Below are 19,454 nucleotides of genomic sequence, written 5' to 3' on the forward strand. Positions count from 1 at the left end.
GTGTTGGGGAGCTATTCTGTCCAGGAATCTCCACAGGGAGACAAGCATGAGGTGTTGGGGAGCTATTCTGTCCAGGAATCTTTACAGGGAGACAAGCATGAGGTGTTGGGGAGCTATTCTGTCCAGGAATCTCCACAGGGAGACAAGCATGAGGTGTTGGGAGCTATTCTGTCCAGGAATCTCCACAGGGAGACAAGCATGAGGTGTTGGGGAGCTATTCTGTCCAGGAATCTCCACAGGGAGACAAGCATGAGGTGTTGGGGAGCTATTCTGTCCAGGAATCTTTACAGGGAGACAAGCATGAGGTGTTGGGGAGCTATTCTGTCCAGGAATCTCCACAGGGAGACAAGCATGAGGTGTTGGGGAGCTATTCTGTCCTGGAATCTTTACAGGGGAGACAAGCATGAGGTGTTGGGAGCTATTCTGTCCAGGAATCTTTACAGGAGACAAGCATGAGGTGTTGGGGAGCTATTCTGTCCAGGAATCTCCACAGGGAGACAAGCATGAGGTGTTGGGAGCTATTCTGTCCAGGAATCTCCACAGGGGAGACAAGCATGAGGTGTTGGGGAGCTATTCTGTCCAGGAATCTCCACAGGGAGACAAGCATGAGGTGTTGGGGAGCTATTCTGTCCAGGAATCTCCACAGGGAGACAAGCATGAGGTGTTGGGGAGCTATTCTGTCCAGGAATCTTTACAGAGAGACAAGCATGAGGTGTTGGGGAGCTATTCTGTCCAGGAATCTCCACAGGGATACAAGCATGAGGTGTTGGGGAGCTATTCTGTCCTGGAATCTCCACAGGGAGACAAGCATGAGGTGTTGGGGAGCTATTGGTACACTTACAGAATACCGGATACCTAATTATATACATTCTATTGTGCGCGTGAGGCTCCTATATGTAGAAGAAACAGAGAGCGCGAGCCTGCGAGCGATCCAATAAAAATACGAATTTAAGGTAAAAAATAAGGTTAAAATCGAATTCCTCACCTTACTTCCGGTTTAGGAAACCTAAACTGGGGATTTTAACAGCGTTCACTGACGTAAACAGAGTAAAAAGTAATCGTGTGTTGAAATTTTATTCAAATGCATGCTGGGAAAAGGAACTCTACAGTGTGGGAACACTCTGATGGTAAGTGATTTTTGATTGGTAAGGTAAGGTAGGTAAGGCTTTTAAATAAAGGGGGGTACCCCCTTTACCCCCATTATCTTACCTTTTTTTAGCTTTAATATTGTTTAATATTTAATATTTACTATTAAACGCTGCTTCAACACAGCCTTCTTTCATCGTGTGCCGTTGCTAAGGAAACAAAATGGAAGTGCGCAAAAATAAATGCGCAATCAAAATAAAAATGGCGGATAGGTATCCGGTATTCTGTAATCTTGCCCTATTCTGTCCAGGAACCTTTACAGGGAGACAAGCATGAGGTGTTGGGGAGCTATTCTGTCCAGGAATCTGTACAGGGAGACAAGCATGAGGTGTTGGGGAGCTATTCTGTCCAGGAATCCCCACAGAGAGACAAGCATGAGGTGTTGGGGAGCTATTCTGTCCAGGAATCTCCACAGGGAGACAAGCATGAGGTGTTGGGGAGCTATTCTGTCCTGGAATCTCCACAGGGAGACAAGCATGAGGTGTTGGGGAGCTATTCTGTCCAGGAATCTCCACAGGGAGACAAGCATGAGGTGTTGGGGAGCTATTCTGTCCAGGAATCTCCACAGGGAGACAAGCATGAGGTGTTGGGGAGCTATTCTGTCCAGGAATCTCCACAGGGAGACAAGCATGAGGAGAGGTGTTGGGGAGCTATTCTGTCCAGGAATCTCCACAGGGAGACAAGCAAGAAGCTTGGTGTCGAATATGAATAAAATCCTGTGAATGATTCTTGAGATATCTCGCTGACAAGGGTAAAGCGTTAAAGTCACCTTGCGACCTTGAAATGAAGGTCAAGGTCACCAAATCTGACTGGGACTTTTTTCATACTGTGATGAACCTAGGTACCATATATGAAAAGAATCTAGTCAACGGTTCCTAAGATATTCCAATTCGCGTACGTACGGATTGATGGACGGAGCCTAATACTATATCCCCCGCTTCGAGCTAGTAAGTAATTACTTCACTGGCATGTGTGTTTCATGCAATCAAACATTGTCTGTATTATGGGTCTGTTTGTCTGTCTGTCTGTCTGTCTGCATATTGTGATTTTAATACCAACAGGTTCCAAAAATGTACTCCATCCCCACTAGATATAGCTACAGTGTTTTTATGTAACAGGAAAACGGACACATTATGAAATAACTGTTTTTTACTAAACATGTCTTTAACAAACTTAAGCACAACCTGGGAGTGTGTGTCTATTAAGAGTAGGGTGGGGAATGGGGTACCCTCAGTTTGATATATATCATAGTCATAGTATTCTATATCCAGTAGATAACACGCCAGTGGTCCGATGTGTAAACTTCTCGGTAGCATCATGCAGATGTTGCCATACCATGACTATTGTTATACTTTTCACAATCAATGCCTATTGCATCACCATGATCAACCCCATGCAAAACGGAAGAATAGATATGGATGCTTTATTGAATTCATATATGCCATATGAATAAAACTATTAAATATATTCTTCTTTATTATTATTCTATTTTTTAAAGCACATAGATTGTTAAAAATACATGGTTGAATTAATTAGTTATGTGTTTCAAATTCATTATTAATTCTATAATGTGGTAACAACCATTTTGCAGTTACTATTTAACCAAACCTGAAGAGGTTTTAAATTCTTCGAAGAGAGTCGTCCTTGGGGTACATATTATGCATTTTCCGAGCTGAAAATATCCTGTGACAGTTGTATCAATGTTTTTGAATAAAAATATTGTACAATAAATAAAAACCTTTTATTTATTATATGGCCCCCACCTCGTGGAGTTACCTCCCGTTGAGCATGCGCACCAACTGGGTAAGCATCTAGGCCCGTATCATCATTCCTTCTGCTGAATAAATCAGTTAACAGAATTGCGGGGAGGCGGGAGGCCCTACCCCAAGGACGACTCTCTTCAAAGAATTTAAAACCTCTTCAGGTTTGGTTAATTCTTCTTCATAGAGATCGTCCTTGGGGTACATATTATGCATAAACACAGACTCCCAAAGACCGGAGGCCAGGGAGGAGGGAATTCTGTCAAAGCCCACCCAAATAGCGATCGTTAATTGAATAATGTAACAGACGCCATAATCACTCACCTGTCACATGTCCCGGTTTGCGCTTCCGCGAGAGGCATTATGGGAGGGTAACTAACAGGGAGGAATAGTACTCAGAGACGACCTCGCAGGTAAGCATAAGAATTCGCACATGGTGTGAATGTAAACAAAAACCCCACCCACCTTGTGTCGATTAGAGAGCACCGGAGGGTGGAATTTAAAAACGCTCACTACCGACCTATATTCTCCGTAGAGGATCGAAAGGAGGTTAAACACCCAGCAGCGGATAGGTCAATAAAAACACAGTATTGAACAGCAGCGTCAACAAAACCAATGAACCAAGACTCACTCGGTCAGGGTGGCAGGACACTGTCCACTGGAGAGAACAGAAAGGCCAAAGCTCGCACGATCACGGGAATGTGTATCGAGCTGATAGTGCCGAATAAACGTGCTAGGCCGGCTCCAAATAGCGGCAGAGCAGATCTCTTCAATGGGGAGTGCCGATGCAAAAGCTTTTGATGCGGCTACTGCCCTGACCGAGTGAGCCTTCAACCCCTCAGGGGGAGGCTTGCCCTTAGCCTGATACGCAGCACAAATAGCCGAGACGAGCCAGCGAGACAAAGTCTGCTTGCTCGCCGGCACACCAGCCTTCCCGCCACCGTAACAACAGAACAGCTGGGTACCCGTACGGATTCCCTGTGTTCGTTTGATATAGACCTTGAGAGTCTTACGGACATCCAACGGGTGAGTGCTCGTTGCAGAGGTCCCCGATGTGGAAGGCTGGGTAAGAGTGGGAAGTTCGATAGGAGCTGTCACATGGAAAGCGTGATCGACCTTCGGGCGGTAAGTATCCGGGAGGCGAATACTGACACGATCAGTGTGAAACACAGTCAGCGCCACCGCCACCAGAAATACAGCCTTCCAAGTTAACAACTGAATGGAAATAGCCGATAGGTGTGAGAAAGTGGGACCGGACAGCCAATCGAGCACGATTGACAAATCCCAAGGTGGGCTGGTTTGCCTGACAGCAGGTCGAACCCGATCCGCGCCAGCTAAAAAGCGAGAGGGTGCTGCCCCAGAAGAGCACCAGGGGTGTGAAAAGTGGAAATAGCGGTGGAGTAGCCACGGATGGTCGAAGCCGCCAGGCCTTCTTCCAAACGAGCTTGCAAAAACTCCAATACTCGGACTAAATCCGCAGAAAAGGGATCTGCAATCCCCCTATCTGAACACCAGCGCGCATAGCGGGACCACCTATCCTCGTACTGAACGTTTGTCGAATCCCGTCTTGAAGCCAGAATTGTGTCTGCAACTGCTGCAGGAATTCCGCGTGCTTCAAGGCTAGACCTGACAGAGGCCAAGCCACCCACTGAATCCTTGGATTGGGGTGGGGTGCTCCGTTCTGAGTGAGAATGTCCGGTCGCAAAGGTAATAGAACAGGAGGCTGAGCCAGAAACCTGAGAATTACCGAAACCAGCTCTCCAGGACGGCCAAAGCGGTGCCAGTAGCACAAGCAGCCGAGCTGGCTGGGTGGACAGCTGTGAGAGGACACGGGAATGAGTGGTAACGGCGGAACGCCCAGAGTACTTTGCCCGTCCAATCCAGCAGGAAGGCGCCGGCAGCCAACGCCCTCGGTCCGTATTCGAGAGCAGAACACGGTGTCTGATTCGCCCCGCCGACGCAAACAGATCCACCTGGAACGCACCCGCATAACTGGGGAGATAACTCTGAATATCTGCCGGTCGAAAGCATCCACTGCAAGGGGCCAGGATCCGCGCGAGAGAGCGCCTGCTCGCACGCTCTCCAGCCCCGGAGATAAACAGGGAGTACCTGACAATCGCACTGGTCGCACCAGAGGAGAAAGTCCCATGTCTCCCGGAGGAGCCAGGACACCGCGTCGCCTTTGCTTCAGGATGTACGACATGGCCGCCTGGTTGTCCAACTGAAGACGAACCACCTGGCCCTGGACATGCTCTCGAAGCCGAAAACCAACCGCACAGCTCTCAGTTCCAACACGCTGATGTGAAGGTGGGCTTCGCTTCGACCAGAGTCCGGACACCGACAGACTGCCCAGAACACCCCCAGCCCGTGAGGGACGATCGGGTCTGAACTGTAAGAGCTGGCGCGGGATTTCCAAGGGGACCCCCTGGTGAGATTCCCGACATTGGTCCACCACTGAAGGTGAGGAGACAACCACCCGGGACTGTGAGACTCGCCCAGGTCCTCCGAAAGTGAGCCCACAGACTCGCCAAAGCTTGTTGTATCGGGTGCATCCTCAACCCGCCTCGCCACACTACAGAGATCGCCGCCGCCATATGGCTCCAGTAGACGGAGCCAAGTCCGTGCTGGTGCCTGGGGCTGGGAGAGGAACGAAGACACCATCTCCGCATTTGGTGACCCGGTCGGGCGACAAGGAAACAAGATCCTAGTGTGTTTGGAACCTCGCCCCGAGAAAAACCAAGTCCTGGGTGGGTACCAGGTCGGATTTCTTGAGGTTGATGATCCACCCCAGTCGAACTAGAATGTCTATCACCTTGTGAGTAGAATCTAGGCTCGCTGGCTGTGTCAGTGCACCGAGCAACCAGTCGTCGAGGTAAGGGTAACAACGCCTTCCTTGCGAGCGAAGCGAGGGTAGCCGGGACTAACATGAGCTTGGTGAACACCCTGGGGGCAGTGGATATGCCGAAGGGGAGCACCGTGAATTGGTAACACATCCCGTCGTAAGAGAACCGAAGGTACTGCTTGAACGATGGATGTATGGGCACATGCAGATACGCATCCTTGAGGTCGATTGACGTGAGCCAATCGCCTGGCTGAACAGAGGAGATCACCGAGCGCAGTGTCTCCATCTTGAAGGATGGAACTTCAAGCATGCGATTCAACCCCTTGAGGTTGAGAATGGGACGGAACCCGCCGTCTTTCTTCGGAACGAGGAAGTACGTGGAGTAAAATCCCGCCTGTTCCTCGCCTGGTGGTATGCGCTCGATAGCGGACTTGTCCAGCAAAGCCTGGACTTCGTCGCGCAGTATGTCCGCCCTTGCCTGACATGACGGCACCGGAGTGCGGCGTATGCCGGTGAAGTCTGGCGGACCTCGCTTCCACAGTGGTAAATGGCCGACACCGACGGTGGCCAGCACCCAAGGGTTGCTGGTAGCCTTCTCCCACTCCGGCAGGAATAGAGAGAGGCGGCCTCCCACTGGGACGTTGGGTAAGAGCGCGTGAGTGGTCCCGAGTAGCGGAGCTGACTGGGAGTGACACACGTCTTGTGCTACAGCCTGATGGGTTAACGGGAGGTCGGGCAGACCTCCCGCGCCCGCGAAAAGGCTGGGAGCCAGTCGAAGAGGACTGCTCTTTGCCCTTACCCTTGGCGGGACGGCTCCTCCGCCTACCCCTGCCTAGCGGCCGAGGCCAGCCAGCAGACTCGGGTGTAGGCTGCACCCCGGCGGAGGAAGTCGGAACGGGAGCGTGGGGGCGAGAAGCCCGCGGGTGCTCCAACAAGGCCTTAGAGTCCTTGAAGGAGGTAGCTGCAGCGGCAGCCTCCCGGATGACCTGCTGTGCCCCAGGAAACAGCGTCGCTCCCAGACGGTAGGGGAGGGCCAGCAAGGTCTGCTGTGTAGCAGCCGAAAGTACCGGTGACGCCGACAGCCACAGCTTTGGCGATCCCCATGACTGCGCGACATCACCGCCGCCGACGCAGCCCACCGCAAAGAGTCGCGCGCGAGGTGTGCCTGGACTTCGGATAGTTGACGGAGCAGAACGACATGCGGAGAAACGTCTCCAGCGTGCCCCTCCGCCTCCAGGGCCGACCTCTGGATCGAGGAGAGGTAGGCCTCGTGGACCACTACCCGCACCTGCTGCATAGCTGCCCGCAGACCTCCTCGTGAGGTCCAGCACGCATGCCGCAGGGGGCTTCCGCCGAGAGGGCAAAAGGTGGTGTCAAACGCCCTTGCCTGGCAGCCGGAGCTGCCCGAGGAAGCCGAAGCCTCCCCAGGGCTTAATCGGCGAAAACACATTCGCCGACCATTGGTACAGCTTAACAGGGAATCTTCCCCAGCTGGTACCTCCGACAAGCTCAGGCAAGTCAAACGGAGGCAGGACCCAGACAGGAGGGGATCGACCACGCCCTGCACCAAGGACGGCAGAATGCGGAGCTGCGCCTGCCGGGCTGCCGAGGGCAAACGCCTCGCCTGGCAAGCGGAACTCAGTCGAAGTCCGAAGGCTGGTAGGCACCGCTGCCTGGGGAAGGAACTTGGCAATGCGCTGCCGGACTTCCCTCAGAGCTGACGAAAAACGGAAGGCACCCTCCTGCTCCTCAACCTCCCCAGTGTCCATGGACTCGCCGCCGGAGCCCGAAGTCCGAGGCTGGGTCTCCCCTCGCGAAGAGGACCCAACCCCGACCCGGGGGGCGCCTAGCACCAGTCACAGAGGAGAGGGAAGAACAGACAGAGCGCCCCGCGTCAGCACCTGCCATCACGCACGAACCCCGGTCCCGAGATGCTGGAGGCAGACCAGGCAGAACTGGTGCCTCCGCTCTCATGGGGCGAGACGGCGCAGGGACCGGAACCCCAGGAATCGTCAACGGACCCTGCGCCAACTCCGAGAGGGGGACTGGGAGCGAAGCCTCCCCCTCCGGGGCAGCCGAGGCGTCTGGACCCGAAGCCAGAGGCAACGGATCAACAGACGCCTCCAGGCCGAGGGATCGAGCCGGGCTCGGCGATCCCACCCTCAGACTCTCCGTCCCCTGCTCCGAGTGGGCGAGGAACTCCTGGCAGAGACCTCCAACCGACTCGTGAACAAGGGACTTCACCGAGTCCATGTGCTGCTGGAATAACTGAGTAATCAGAGACATATCAAATACGCTACTAGGAGCATTGGAAGGCGACTGACTTCGCGACTTTCTGCCTTTACTTTTAGGCTTTTTTGCTTTTGACGGGGACCTGGGTCAATTCCCCTCCCGCCTCACGCATCTCCCTATAGAATAGGAAGTCGGCCGCCCGTCTCTTCTGGGCCCGGGGGGAGAAACCCATACAGATCTCGCAAGTTTCCGTGATATGGTCAGTTTTCTCAAGGCACACGATACACTTATCATGGCGGTCGGCCCGGGGATACTTTGCCCGCAGACCTAACATGAAGAAAACGCCTGAAAGCAAACACGCAAGCATGTAGCTAACAGCGACCAGCAGTCTAAGATACACGTGAGAAAACATTGAAAATACGTGAATACTAACCACGGGAAGAAATAGTTGGTTCAATACGCAATATTACAACCACGTGGCACGCTAAACTTCCCGCCATGGAAGAGCAACATGCGCAAAACCACGGAAAGTTAGCTTAAAATAATTAACACAAAGTCACAATTATGAAACAACCGATCATAAAGCTTTTTTACTGTTCCTTTACAAGGACAAAATAAAGACCATACATACAGGTGGTGGCGTCTCAGACATTATTCTCTTTGGTTCACAAGAGTACAGCTCTGCTCGACACATGCGTCTTTACAAGGCAGTGACAGCAGAAGGAATGATGATACGGGCCTAGGTGCTTACCCAGTTGGTGCGCATGCGTAACGGGAGGTAACTCCACGAGGTGGGGGCCGTATAATAAATAAAAAGGTTTTATTTATTGTACAATATTTTTATTCAAAAACATTGATACAACTGTCACAGGACATTTTCAGCTAGGAAAATGCATAATATGTACCCCAAGGACGATCTCTATGAAGAAGAATGCTGGGCGTTCAGTTTATATACAGCAGGAGAAAATGTGTCCAAATCATTGAATCATACGTTATCAAATTTGCTAAAATAAAATTGATAACTATATTCAGTCAATGTGGTCATTCAGATCCTTGCTGTTATGTGTACAATTTTGTGACAATAGCAAGCTACACAAAATATCAATGCACATGTTGGTGTTGAATACAATGCTGGGAACCCGGCTGCAGGGAGACAAGCATGATGAGAGGAGAGTCAATCTTTTTCACAGTACAATAAAGTGGTACCCACCCTCTGGTGGTAGTCAAGTCTCTGCCCGACGAGGTAGCTGTTGTTCAGGATGTTGTGGTGGGACAGAGTGGCGCCCTTCGGGAAGCTCGTTGTTCCCTGGAGCCAAATACGACACATGGCAAGAAATGGTGATAAACTCGGTCAACATTGGAGAAACTTGGACACGTCAGGCCACTTCCTTGTCATGTTATGTCACCTGAAAACTGACCTACTTACTGATCATCCGCTGATTCATCGGGATGAATATTCAACACATAAAAGACAATCCTGGTCGTGATATATGAACTGTTCACTTAGAAATGAATTTAAATGATAAACCTTCTTAATACTGACAGACATCTGTATCCATACACTGGAGTTTACAAGGCTGGCAAATCCTGCTTTCCTAAGCAAAGAACCCAGAGATATACTCACTGACGTAAACTGAACATTGACGGGATCATCAAACTGCAGGCGATTTTGTAAATCCAAGATGGCTGCTCTGTCCTTGCTAGTTCCTGCTTCCATCACCTGAGAGAATTTCAGTGCCCCTCTAGAACAAAGAAGAGTGAGTGAAAGGGCAAGTGGAAGGGTGGGGGATAGGGCAAGTGTCTACCTGTACAGGTACATGGGGCCTTCAACATTGTCTACCTGTACAGGTACATGGCACCTTCAACATTTTCTACCTGTACAGGTACATCGGACCTTCAACACTGTCTACATGTACAGGTACATCGGACCTTCAACACTGTCTACCTGTACAGGTACATGGCACCTTCAACACCGACTACCTGTACAGGTACATTTGTGAGTGTGAGTGAGTTTAGTTTTACGCCGCACTCAGCAATATTCCAGCTATATGGCGGCGGTCTGTAAATAATCGAGTCCGGACCAGACAATCCAGTGATCAACAGCATGAGCATCGATCTGCGCAATTGGGAACCGATGACATTTGTCAACCAAGTCAGCGAAACTGACCACCCGATCCCGTTAGTCGTCTCTTACGACAAGATAGTCAGCCTTGTTATGGCAAGCACATGGGTTGCTGAAGACCTATTCTATCCCGGATCTTCACGGGTTTACAGGTACATGGGACCTTCAACACCGACTGTCTACCTGTAGAGGATCATAGGACCTTCAACACAGACTGTCTACCTGTACAGGTACATGGCACCTTCAACACCGACTGTCTACCTGTAGAGGATCATAGGACCTTCAACACCAACTGTCTACCTGTAGAGAAACATGGGACCTTCAACACAGACTGTCTACCTGTACAGGTACATGGCACCTTCAACACCGACTGTCTACCTGTATAGGTACATGGGACCTTCAACACCGACTGTCTACCTGTACAGGTACATGGCACCTTCAACACCGACTGACTGTCTACCTGTACAGGTACATGGGACCTTCAACACCGACTGTCTACCTGTACAGGTACATGGGACCTTCAACACCGACTGTCTACCTGTACAGGTACATGGGACCTTCAACACCGACTGTCTACCTGTACAGGTACATGGGACCTTCAACACCGACTGTCTACCTGTACAGGTACATGGGACCTTCAACACCGACTGTCTACAGGTACATGTACAGGTACATGGGACCTTCAACACCGACTGTCTACCTGTACAGGTACATGGGACCTTCAACACCGACTGTCTACCTGTACAGGTACATGGGACCTTCAACACCGACTGTCTACCTGTACAGGTACATGGCACCTTCAACACTGTCTACCTGTACAGGTACATGGCACCTTCAACACAGACTGTCTACCTGTACAGGTACATGGCACCTTCAACACTGTCTACCTGTAGAGGAACATGGGACCTTCAACGACGACTGTCTACCTGTACAGGTACATGGCACCTTCAACACTGTCTACCTGTACAGGTACATGTGACCTTCAACACAGACTGTCTACCTGTACAGGTACATGTGACCTTCAACACCGACTGTCTACCTGTATAGGTACATGGGACCTTCAACACCGACTGTCTACCTGTACAGGTACATGGCACCTTCAACACTGTCTACCTGTAGAGGAACATGGGACCTTCAACACCGACTGTCTATCTGTAGAGGAACATAGGACCTTCAACACTGACTGTCTACCTGTAGAGGAACATGGGACCTTTAACACCGACTGTCTACCTGAACAGGTACATGGGGCCTTCAACACCGACTGTCTACCTGTACAGGTACATGGCACCTTCAACACCGACTATCTACCTGTACAGGTACATGGGACCTTCAACACCGACTGTCTACCTGTACAGGTACATGGCACCTTCAACACCGACTGTCTACCTGTACAGGTACATGGGACCTTCAACACTGACTGTCTACCTGTACAGGTACATGGCACCTTCAACACTGACTGTCTACCTGTACAGGTACATGGCACCTTCAACACCGACTGTCTACCTGTACAGGTACATGGCACCTTCAACACTGACTGTCTACCTGTACAGGTACATGGCACCTTCAACACTGACTGTCTACCTGTACAGGTACATGGCACCTTCAACACCGACTGTCTACCTGTACAGGTACATGGCACCTTCAACACTGACTGTCTACCTGTACAGGTACATGGGACCTTCAACACCGACTGTCTACCTGTATTGGTCGTCTCCCATCATGATGAGCAGTTTCAACTGTGGCAGGCTGTAAACAGAAATTGAACTTGTTTAACACTGTCCCACCTTATGGGGAGACAGGTAGGGAGTGGAAGTTGTTTATCACTGTCCCACCTAATGGGGAGACAGGTAGGGAGTGGCAGTTGTTTAACACTGTCCCAACCTAATGGGGAGACAGGTAGGGAGTGGAAGTTGTTTAACACTGTCCCACCTTATGGGGAGACAGGTAGGGAGTGGAAGTTGTTTAACACTGTCCCACCTAATGGGGAGACAGGTAGGGATTGGAAGTTGTTTAACACTGTCCCACCTAATGGGGAGACAGGTAGGGATTGGAAGTTGTTTAACACTGTCCCAACTAATATGGGGAGACAGGTAGTTTAACACTGATGGGGGGAGACAGGTGGTTTAACAGTAGTTGATTAACACTGTCCCAACTAATGGGGAGACAGGTAGGTGGGGAGACAGGTAGGGAGTGGAAGTTGTTTAACACTGTCCCAACTAATGGGGAGACAGGTAGGGAGTGGAAGTAGTTGATTAACACTGTAACACAGGTAGGAGTGGCAGTAGTTGTTTAACACCACCTAATGGGGAGAAGGTAGGGATTGGGACTGACAGGACAGGTAGGAGTGGAAGTAGTTGTTTAACACTGTCCTAATGGGGAGACAGGTAGGGAGTGGAAGTAGTTGTTTAACACTGTCCCACCTAATGGGGAGACAGGTAGGGAGTGGAAGTAGTTGTTTAACACTGTCCCAACTAATGGGGAGACAGGTAGGAAGTGGAAGTAGTTGTTTAACACTGTCCCAACTAATGTTTAACACTGAGACATGGGGAGACAGGTAGGAGTGGAAGTAGTTGTTTAACACTGTCCCAACTAATGGGGAGACAGGTAGGAGTGGAAGAAGTTGTTTAACACTGTCCCACCTAATGGGGAGACAGGTAGGGAGTGGAAGTAGTTGTTTAACACTGTCCCACCTAATGGACAGGTAGGGATTGGAAGTTGTTTAACACTGTCCCAACTAATGGGGAGACAGGTAGGAAGTGGAAGTAGTTGTTTAACACTGTCCCACCTAATGGGGAGACAGGTAGGGAGTGGAAGTTGTTTAACACTGTCCCATCTTATGGGGAGACAGGTAGGGAGTGGAAGTAGTTGTTTAACACTGTCCCACCTTATGGGGAGACAGGTAGGGAAGTTGTTTAACACTGTCCCACCTAATGGGGAGACAGGAGTGGAAGTAGTTGTTTAACACTGTCCCACCTAATGGGGAGACAGGTAGGGAGGGAAGTTGTTTAACACTGTCCCAACTAATGGGGAGACAGGTAGGGAGTGGAAGTAGTTGTTTAACACTGTCCCACCTAATGAGGGAGACAGTAGTTGTTTAACACTGGTAGGGGTAGTTGATTAACACTGTCCCAACCAATGGGGAGACAGGTAGGAGTGGAAGTAGTTGTTTAACACTGTCCCACCTAATGGGGAGACAGGTAGGGAGTGGAAGTAGTTGTTTAACACTGTCCCACCTAATGGGGAGACAGGTAGGGAGTGGAAGTAGTTGTTTAACACTGTCCCACCTAATGGGGAGACAGGTAGGGAGTGGAAGTAGTTGTTTAACACTGTCCCACCTAATGGGGAGACAGGTAGGGAGTGGAAGTAGTTGTTTAACACTGTCCCACCTAATGGGGAGACAGGTAGGGAGTGGAAGTAGTTGTTTAACACTGTCCCACCTAATGGGGAGACAGGTAGGGAGTGGAAGTAGTTGTTTAACACTGTCCCACCTAATGGGGAGACAGGTAGGGAGTGAAGGTTTAACACTGTCCCACCTAATGGGGGAGACAGGTAGGGAGTGGAAGTAGTTGTTTAACACTGTCCCACCTAATGTGGGAGACAGGTAGGGAGTGGAAGTAGTTGTTTAACACTGTCCCACCTAATGGGGAGACAGGTAGGGAGTGGAAGTAGTTGATTAACACTGTCCCACCTAATGGGGAGACAGGTAGGGAGTGGAAGTAGTTGTTTAACACTGTCCCAACTAATGGGGAGACAGGTAGGGAGTGGAAGTAGTTGATTAACACTGTCCCACCTAATGGGGAGACAGGTAGGGAGTGGAAGTTGTTGTTTGGCAAGTCAGCTGTATTTCAGCCACATGATGATCTACATATGTGAGTCTGGCAATCCAGTGACTGAAGCATCACAACACAACAACCCAGGATAGGCCCTCCTGGCTACAATCATCTTCCACACATTTAAGCCAAATTTTCATCTTTCGTTTCCTCCTTGTAAAGGCAAGATTATGTGTACATGAAGTTGTGAGTATAAAACATAGAGTGCATTATAAAGGTAATGAAGATACATAAAGTACTCGCTGTGGGGTTTAAGTAGTACAAGCAGGGCTGGGAATACAACCATCTCTAATTCATGTCTTATGACTCGAGGATGGTCTGTACTTACATGTTACTGTGGATATCTCCAGGGTGGTCTGTACATACATGAGACTGTGGATATCTCCAGGGTGGGCTGTACTTACATGTTACTGTGGATATCTCCAGGGTGGTCTGTACGTCATATGACTGTGGATATCTCCAGGGTGGTCTGTACTTACATGTGACTGTGGATATCTCCAGGGTGGTCTGTACGTACATGTGACTGTGGATATCTCCAGGGTGGGCTGTACTTACATGTGACTGTGGATATCTCCAGGGTGGGCTCTGTAATTACATGTGACTGTGGATATCTCCAGGGTGGGCTGTACTTTACATGTGACTGTGGATATCTCCAGGGTGGGCTGTACTTACATGTGACTGTGGATATCTCCAGGGTGGTCTGTACTTACATGTGACTGTGGATATCTCCAGGGTGGGCTGTAATGCTACATGTGACTGTGGATATCTCCAGGGTGGGCTGTACTTACATGTGACTGTGGATATCTCCAGGGTGGGCTGTAATTTACATGTGACTGTGGATATCTCCAGGGTGGGCTGTACTTACATGTGACTGTGGATATCTCCAGGGTGGGCTGTACTTACATGTGACTGTGGATATCTCCAGGGTGGGCTGTAATTTACATGTGACTGTGGATATCTCCAGCATGGTCTGTACTTACATGTGACTGTGGATATCTCCAGGGTGGGCTGTACTTACATGTGACTGTGGATATCTCCAGGGTGGGCTGTACTTACATGTGACTGTGGATATCTCCAGGGTGGGCTGTACTTACATGTGACTGTGGATATCTCCAGGGTGGGCTGTACTTACATGTGACTGTGGATATCTCCAGGGTGGGCTGTACTTACATGTGACTGTGGATATCTCCAGGGTGGGCTGTACTTACATGTGACTGTGGATATCTCCAGGGTGGGCTGTACTTACATGTGACTGTGGATATCTCCCAGGGTGGGCTGTTACATGTGACTGTGGATATCTCCAGGGTGGGCTGTACATACATGTGACTGTGGATATCTCCAGGGTGGGCTGTAATGCACATGTGACTGTGGATATCTCCAGGGTGGGCTGTACTTACATGTGACTGTGGACATCTCCAGGGTGTGCTGTACTTACATGTGACTGTGGATATCTCCAGGGTGGGCTGTACTTACATGTGACTGTGGATATCTCCAGGGTGGGCTGTACGTACATGTGACTGTGGACATCTCCAGGGTGGGCTGTACTTACATGTGACTGTGGATATCTCCAGGGTGGGCTGTACTTACATGTGACTGTGGATATCTCCAGGGTGTGCTGTACTTACATGTGACTGTGGATATCTCCAGGGTGGGCTGTACGTACATGTGACTGTGGATATCTCCAGGGTGGGCTGTACTTACATGTGACTGTGGATATCTCCAGGGTGGGCTGTACTTACATGTGACTGTGGATATCTCCAGGGTGGGCTGTACTTACATGTGACTGTGGATATCTCCAGGGTGGGCTGTACTTACATGTGACTGTGGATATCTCCAGGGTGGGCTGTACTTACATGTGACTGTGGATATCTCCAGGGTGGGCTGTACATGCATGTGACTGTGGATATCTCCAGGGTGGGCTGTACTTACATGTGACTGTGGATATCTCCAGGGTGGGCTGTACTTACATGTGACTGTGGATATCTCCAGGGTGGGCTGTACTTACATGTGACTGTGGATATCTCCAGGGTGGGCTGTACTTTACATGTGACTGTGGATATCTCCAGGGTGGTCTGTAATGTACATGTGACTGTGGATATCTCCAGGGTGGGCTGTACTTACATGTGACTGTGGATATCTCCAGGGTGGTCTGTACTTACATGTGACTGTGGATATCTCCAGGGTGGGCTGTACTTACATGTGACTGTGGATATCTCCAGGGTGGGCTGTACTTACATGTGACTGTGGATATCTCCAGGGTGGGCTGTACTTACATGTGACTGTGGATATCTCCAGGGTGGGCTGTACTTACATGTGACTGTGGATATCTCCAGGGTGGGGCTGTACTTACATGTGACTGTGGACATCTCCAGGGTGGGCTGTACTTACATGTGACTGTGGATATCTCCAGGGTGGGCTGTACTTACATGTGACTGTGGATATCTCCAGGGTGGGCTGTACTTACATGTGACTGTGGATATCTCCAGGGTGGGCTGTACTTACATGTTACTGTGGATATCTCCAGGGTGGGCTGTACGTACATGTGACTGTGGATATCTCCAGGGTGGGCTGTACTTACATGTGACTGTGGATATCTCCAGGGTGGGCTGTACTTACATGTGACTGTGGACATCTCCAGGGTGGGCTGTACTTACATGTGACTGTGGATATCTCCAGGGTGGGCTGTACTTACATGTGACTGTGGATATCTCCAGGGTGGGTTGTACTTACATGTGACTGTGGATATCTCCAGGGTGGGCTGTACTTACATGTGACTGTGGACATCTCCAGGGTGGGCTGTACTTACATGTGACTGTGGACATCTCCAGGGTGGGCTGTACTTACATGTGACTGTGGACATCTCCAGGGTGGGCTGTACTTACATGTGACTGTGGATATCTCCAGGGTGGGCTGTACTTACATGTGACTGTGGATATCTCCAGGGTGGGCTGTACTTACATGTGACTGTGGATATCTCCAGGGTGGGCTGTACTTACATGTGACTGTGGATATCTCCAGGGTGGGCTGTACTTACATGTGACTGTGGATATCTCCAGGGTGGGCTGTACTTACATGTGACTGTGGATATCTCCAGGGTGGGCTGTACTTACATGTGACTGTGGATATCTCCAGGGTGGGCTGTACTTACATGTGACTGTGGATATCTCCAGGGTGGGCTGTACTTACATGTGACTGTGGATATCTCCAGGGTGGGCTGTACTTACATGTGACTGTGGATATCTCCAGGGTGGGCTGTACTTACATGTGACTGTGGATATCTCCAGGGTGGGCTGTGGCCAACTCAGGGATGATGCTGTACAACAGCTGATAGTAGTCCATATCCTTGTATCCTGGGGCAGCTATGAGAGCCTTGCAGCCTACCTGGGGTGGCAGCCAGATCAGTCAGTGAGGACACCACAAAACAATAGTTCATGTAGCTGGCCCTGATACACAGTCTACGATACCCACTTTAGAACATTTAGTTTCACAGGTTCTCTATAGTATGCTTTGTATTTGTGACCCGTGAAGGTCTGGGTTAGAATTGATCTTTAGTAACCCATGCTTGTCGTAAGAGGCGACTAACGGGATCAGATGGTCAGGCTCGCTGACTTGGTTGACACATGTCATCAGTTCCCAATTGCGCAGATCGATGTTAATGCTGTTGATCACTGGATTGTCTTGTCCAGACTCGATTATTTACAGACCGCCGCCATATAGCTGGAATATTGCTGAGTGCAGCATAAAACTAAACTCACTCACTCACTTTGTATCTGTTGAAACCCTTCTGTAGTACATGTGCTGTTATAGAGATATTAGACAGAGCTGTGAGTGAGTAAATTGTGATTTATATTGCAGTAAAATTAAGGCTTGTCAGTAAAATGTGAGACTAAAGATCATTGTTAACCTTGTATTCCAGCCCATAACGATTGGTCTCTGACGACTAAGAGCCACAACTCTGCCTGAGATGACTTGGCTGGTACAAGCCCATCAGTCCAACAGATTCAGGAAATATAAGATAACCTCTCACCTTGTTCAGTGCATACTCCAACTCCTTCTCCCTGTACTGAGGGTTGATGTTCACCTGCAACAGTTACCATGGTTACTGGGTGACATGACCAAATGTTCACATGATATTATCAGGGCCCATATATATTTAAGTAACGTTATCAGGGCCCATATATATTTAAGTAACGTTATCAGGGCCCATATATATTTAAGTAACGTTATCAGGGCCCATGTATATTCAAGTAACATCAGGGCCCATATATATTCAAGTAACATCATCAGGGCCCATATATATTCTAGTAATATCATCAGGGCCCATATATATTCAAGTAACATTATCAGGGCCCATATATATTCAAGTAACATCATCAGGGCCCATATATATTCTAGTAATATCATCTGGCCCCATATATATTCAAGTAACATTATCAGGCCCCATATATATTCAAGTAACATCAGGGCCCATATATATTCTAGTAACATTATCAGGCCCCATATATATTCTAGTAATATCATCAGGGCCCATATATATTCAAGTAACATCATCAGGCCCCATATATATTCAAGTAACATTATCAGGGCCCATATACATCTTCAAGTAATATCATCAGGCCCCATATATATTCTAGTAATATCATCAGGGCCCATATATATTCAAGTAACATCATCAGGCCCCATATATATTCAAGTAACATCATCAGGCCCCATATATATTCAAGTAACATCATCAGGCCCCATATATATTCAAGTAACATTATCAGGGCCCATATATATTCAAGTAACATCATCAGTAACCCAGGCCCATATATATATTCAAGTAACATTATCAGGGCCCATATATATTCAAGTAACATTATCAGGGCCCATATATATTCAAGTAACATTATCAGGTATTCAAGTAATATCATCAGGCCCCATATATATTCAAGTAACATTATCAGGGCCAATATATATTCAAGTAACATCATCAGGGCCCATATATATTCAAGTGACATCAGCAGGCCCCATATATATTCAAGTAACATTATCAGGCCCCATATATATTCAAGTAACATCATCAGGCCCCATATATATTCAAGTAACATTATCAGGCCCCATATATATTCTAGTAATATCATCAGGGCCCATATATATTCTAGTAACATCATCAGGCCCCATATATATTCAAGTAACATTATCAGGGCCCATATATATTCAAGTAACATTATCAGGGCCCTATATATTCAAGTAACATCATCAGGCCCCATATATATTCAAGTAACATTATCAGGGCCCATATATATTCAAGTAACATTATCAGGGCCCATATATATTCAAGTAACATCATCAGGGCCCATATATATTCAAGTAACATTATCAGGGCCCATATATATTCAAGTAACATTATCAGGGCCCATATATATTCAAGTAATATCATCAGGCCCCATATATATTCAAGTAACATTATCAGGGCCCATATATATTCAAGTAACATTATCAGGGCCCATATATATTCAAGTAAAATCATCAGGGCCCCT

General features: G+C 48.8%; 1 protein-coding gene across 1 annotated transcript in view; it reads right to left on the minus strand.

Annotated features, from left to right (window-relative positions):
• LOC124263647 (medium-chain acyl-CoA ligase ACSF2, mitochondrial-like) overlaps nt 1-19,454 on the minus strand; it is a 47,241-nt gene that overhangs the window by 17,897 nt on the left and 9,890 nt on the right. Inside the window, exons 4-8 of the mRNA XM_046698300.1 lie at nt 17,960-18,013; nt 17,195-17,313; nt 11,801-11,848; nt 9,605-9,722; nt 9,191-9,286 (exon numbers count right to left, since the gene is read on the minus strand). Coding sequence (XP_046554256.1) covers nt 9,191-9,286; nt 9,605-9,722; nt 11,801-11,848; nt 17,195-17,313; nt 17,960-18,013 — 435 coding nt within the window. The remainder of the gene's footprint in view (nt 1-9,190; nt 9,287-9,604; nt 9,723-11,800; nt 11,849-17,194; nt 17,314-17,959; nt 18,014-19,454) is intronic.

Source organism: Haliotis rubra, unplaced genomic scaffold (assembly GCF_003918875.1).
Source record: "Haliotis rubra isolate DU_JTF1 unplaced genomic scaffold, ASM391887v1 Scf892, whole genome shotgun sequence".
In the NCBI taxonomy this organism is placed as follows: Eukaryota; Metazoa; Mollusca; class Gastropoda; order Lepetellida; family Haliotidae; genus Haliotis; species Haliotis rubra.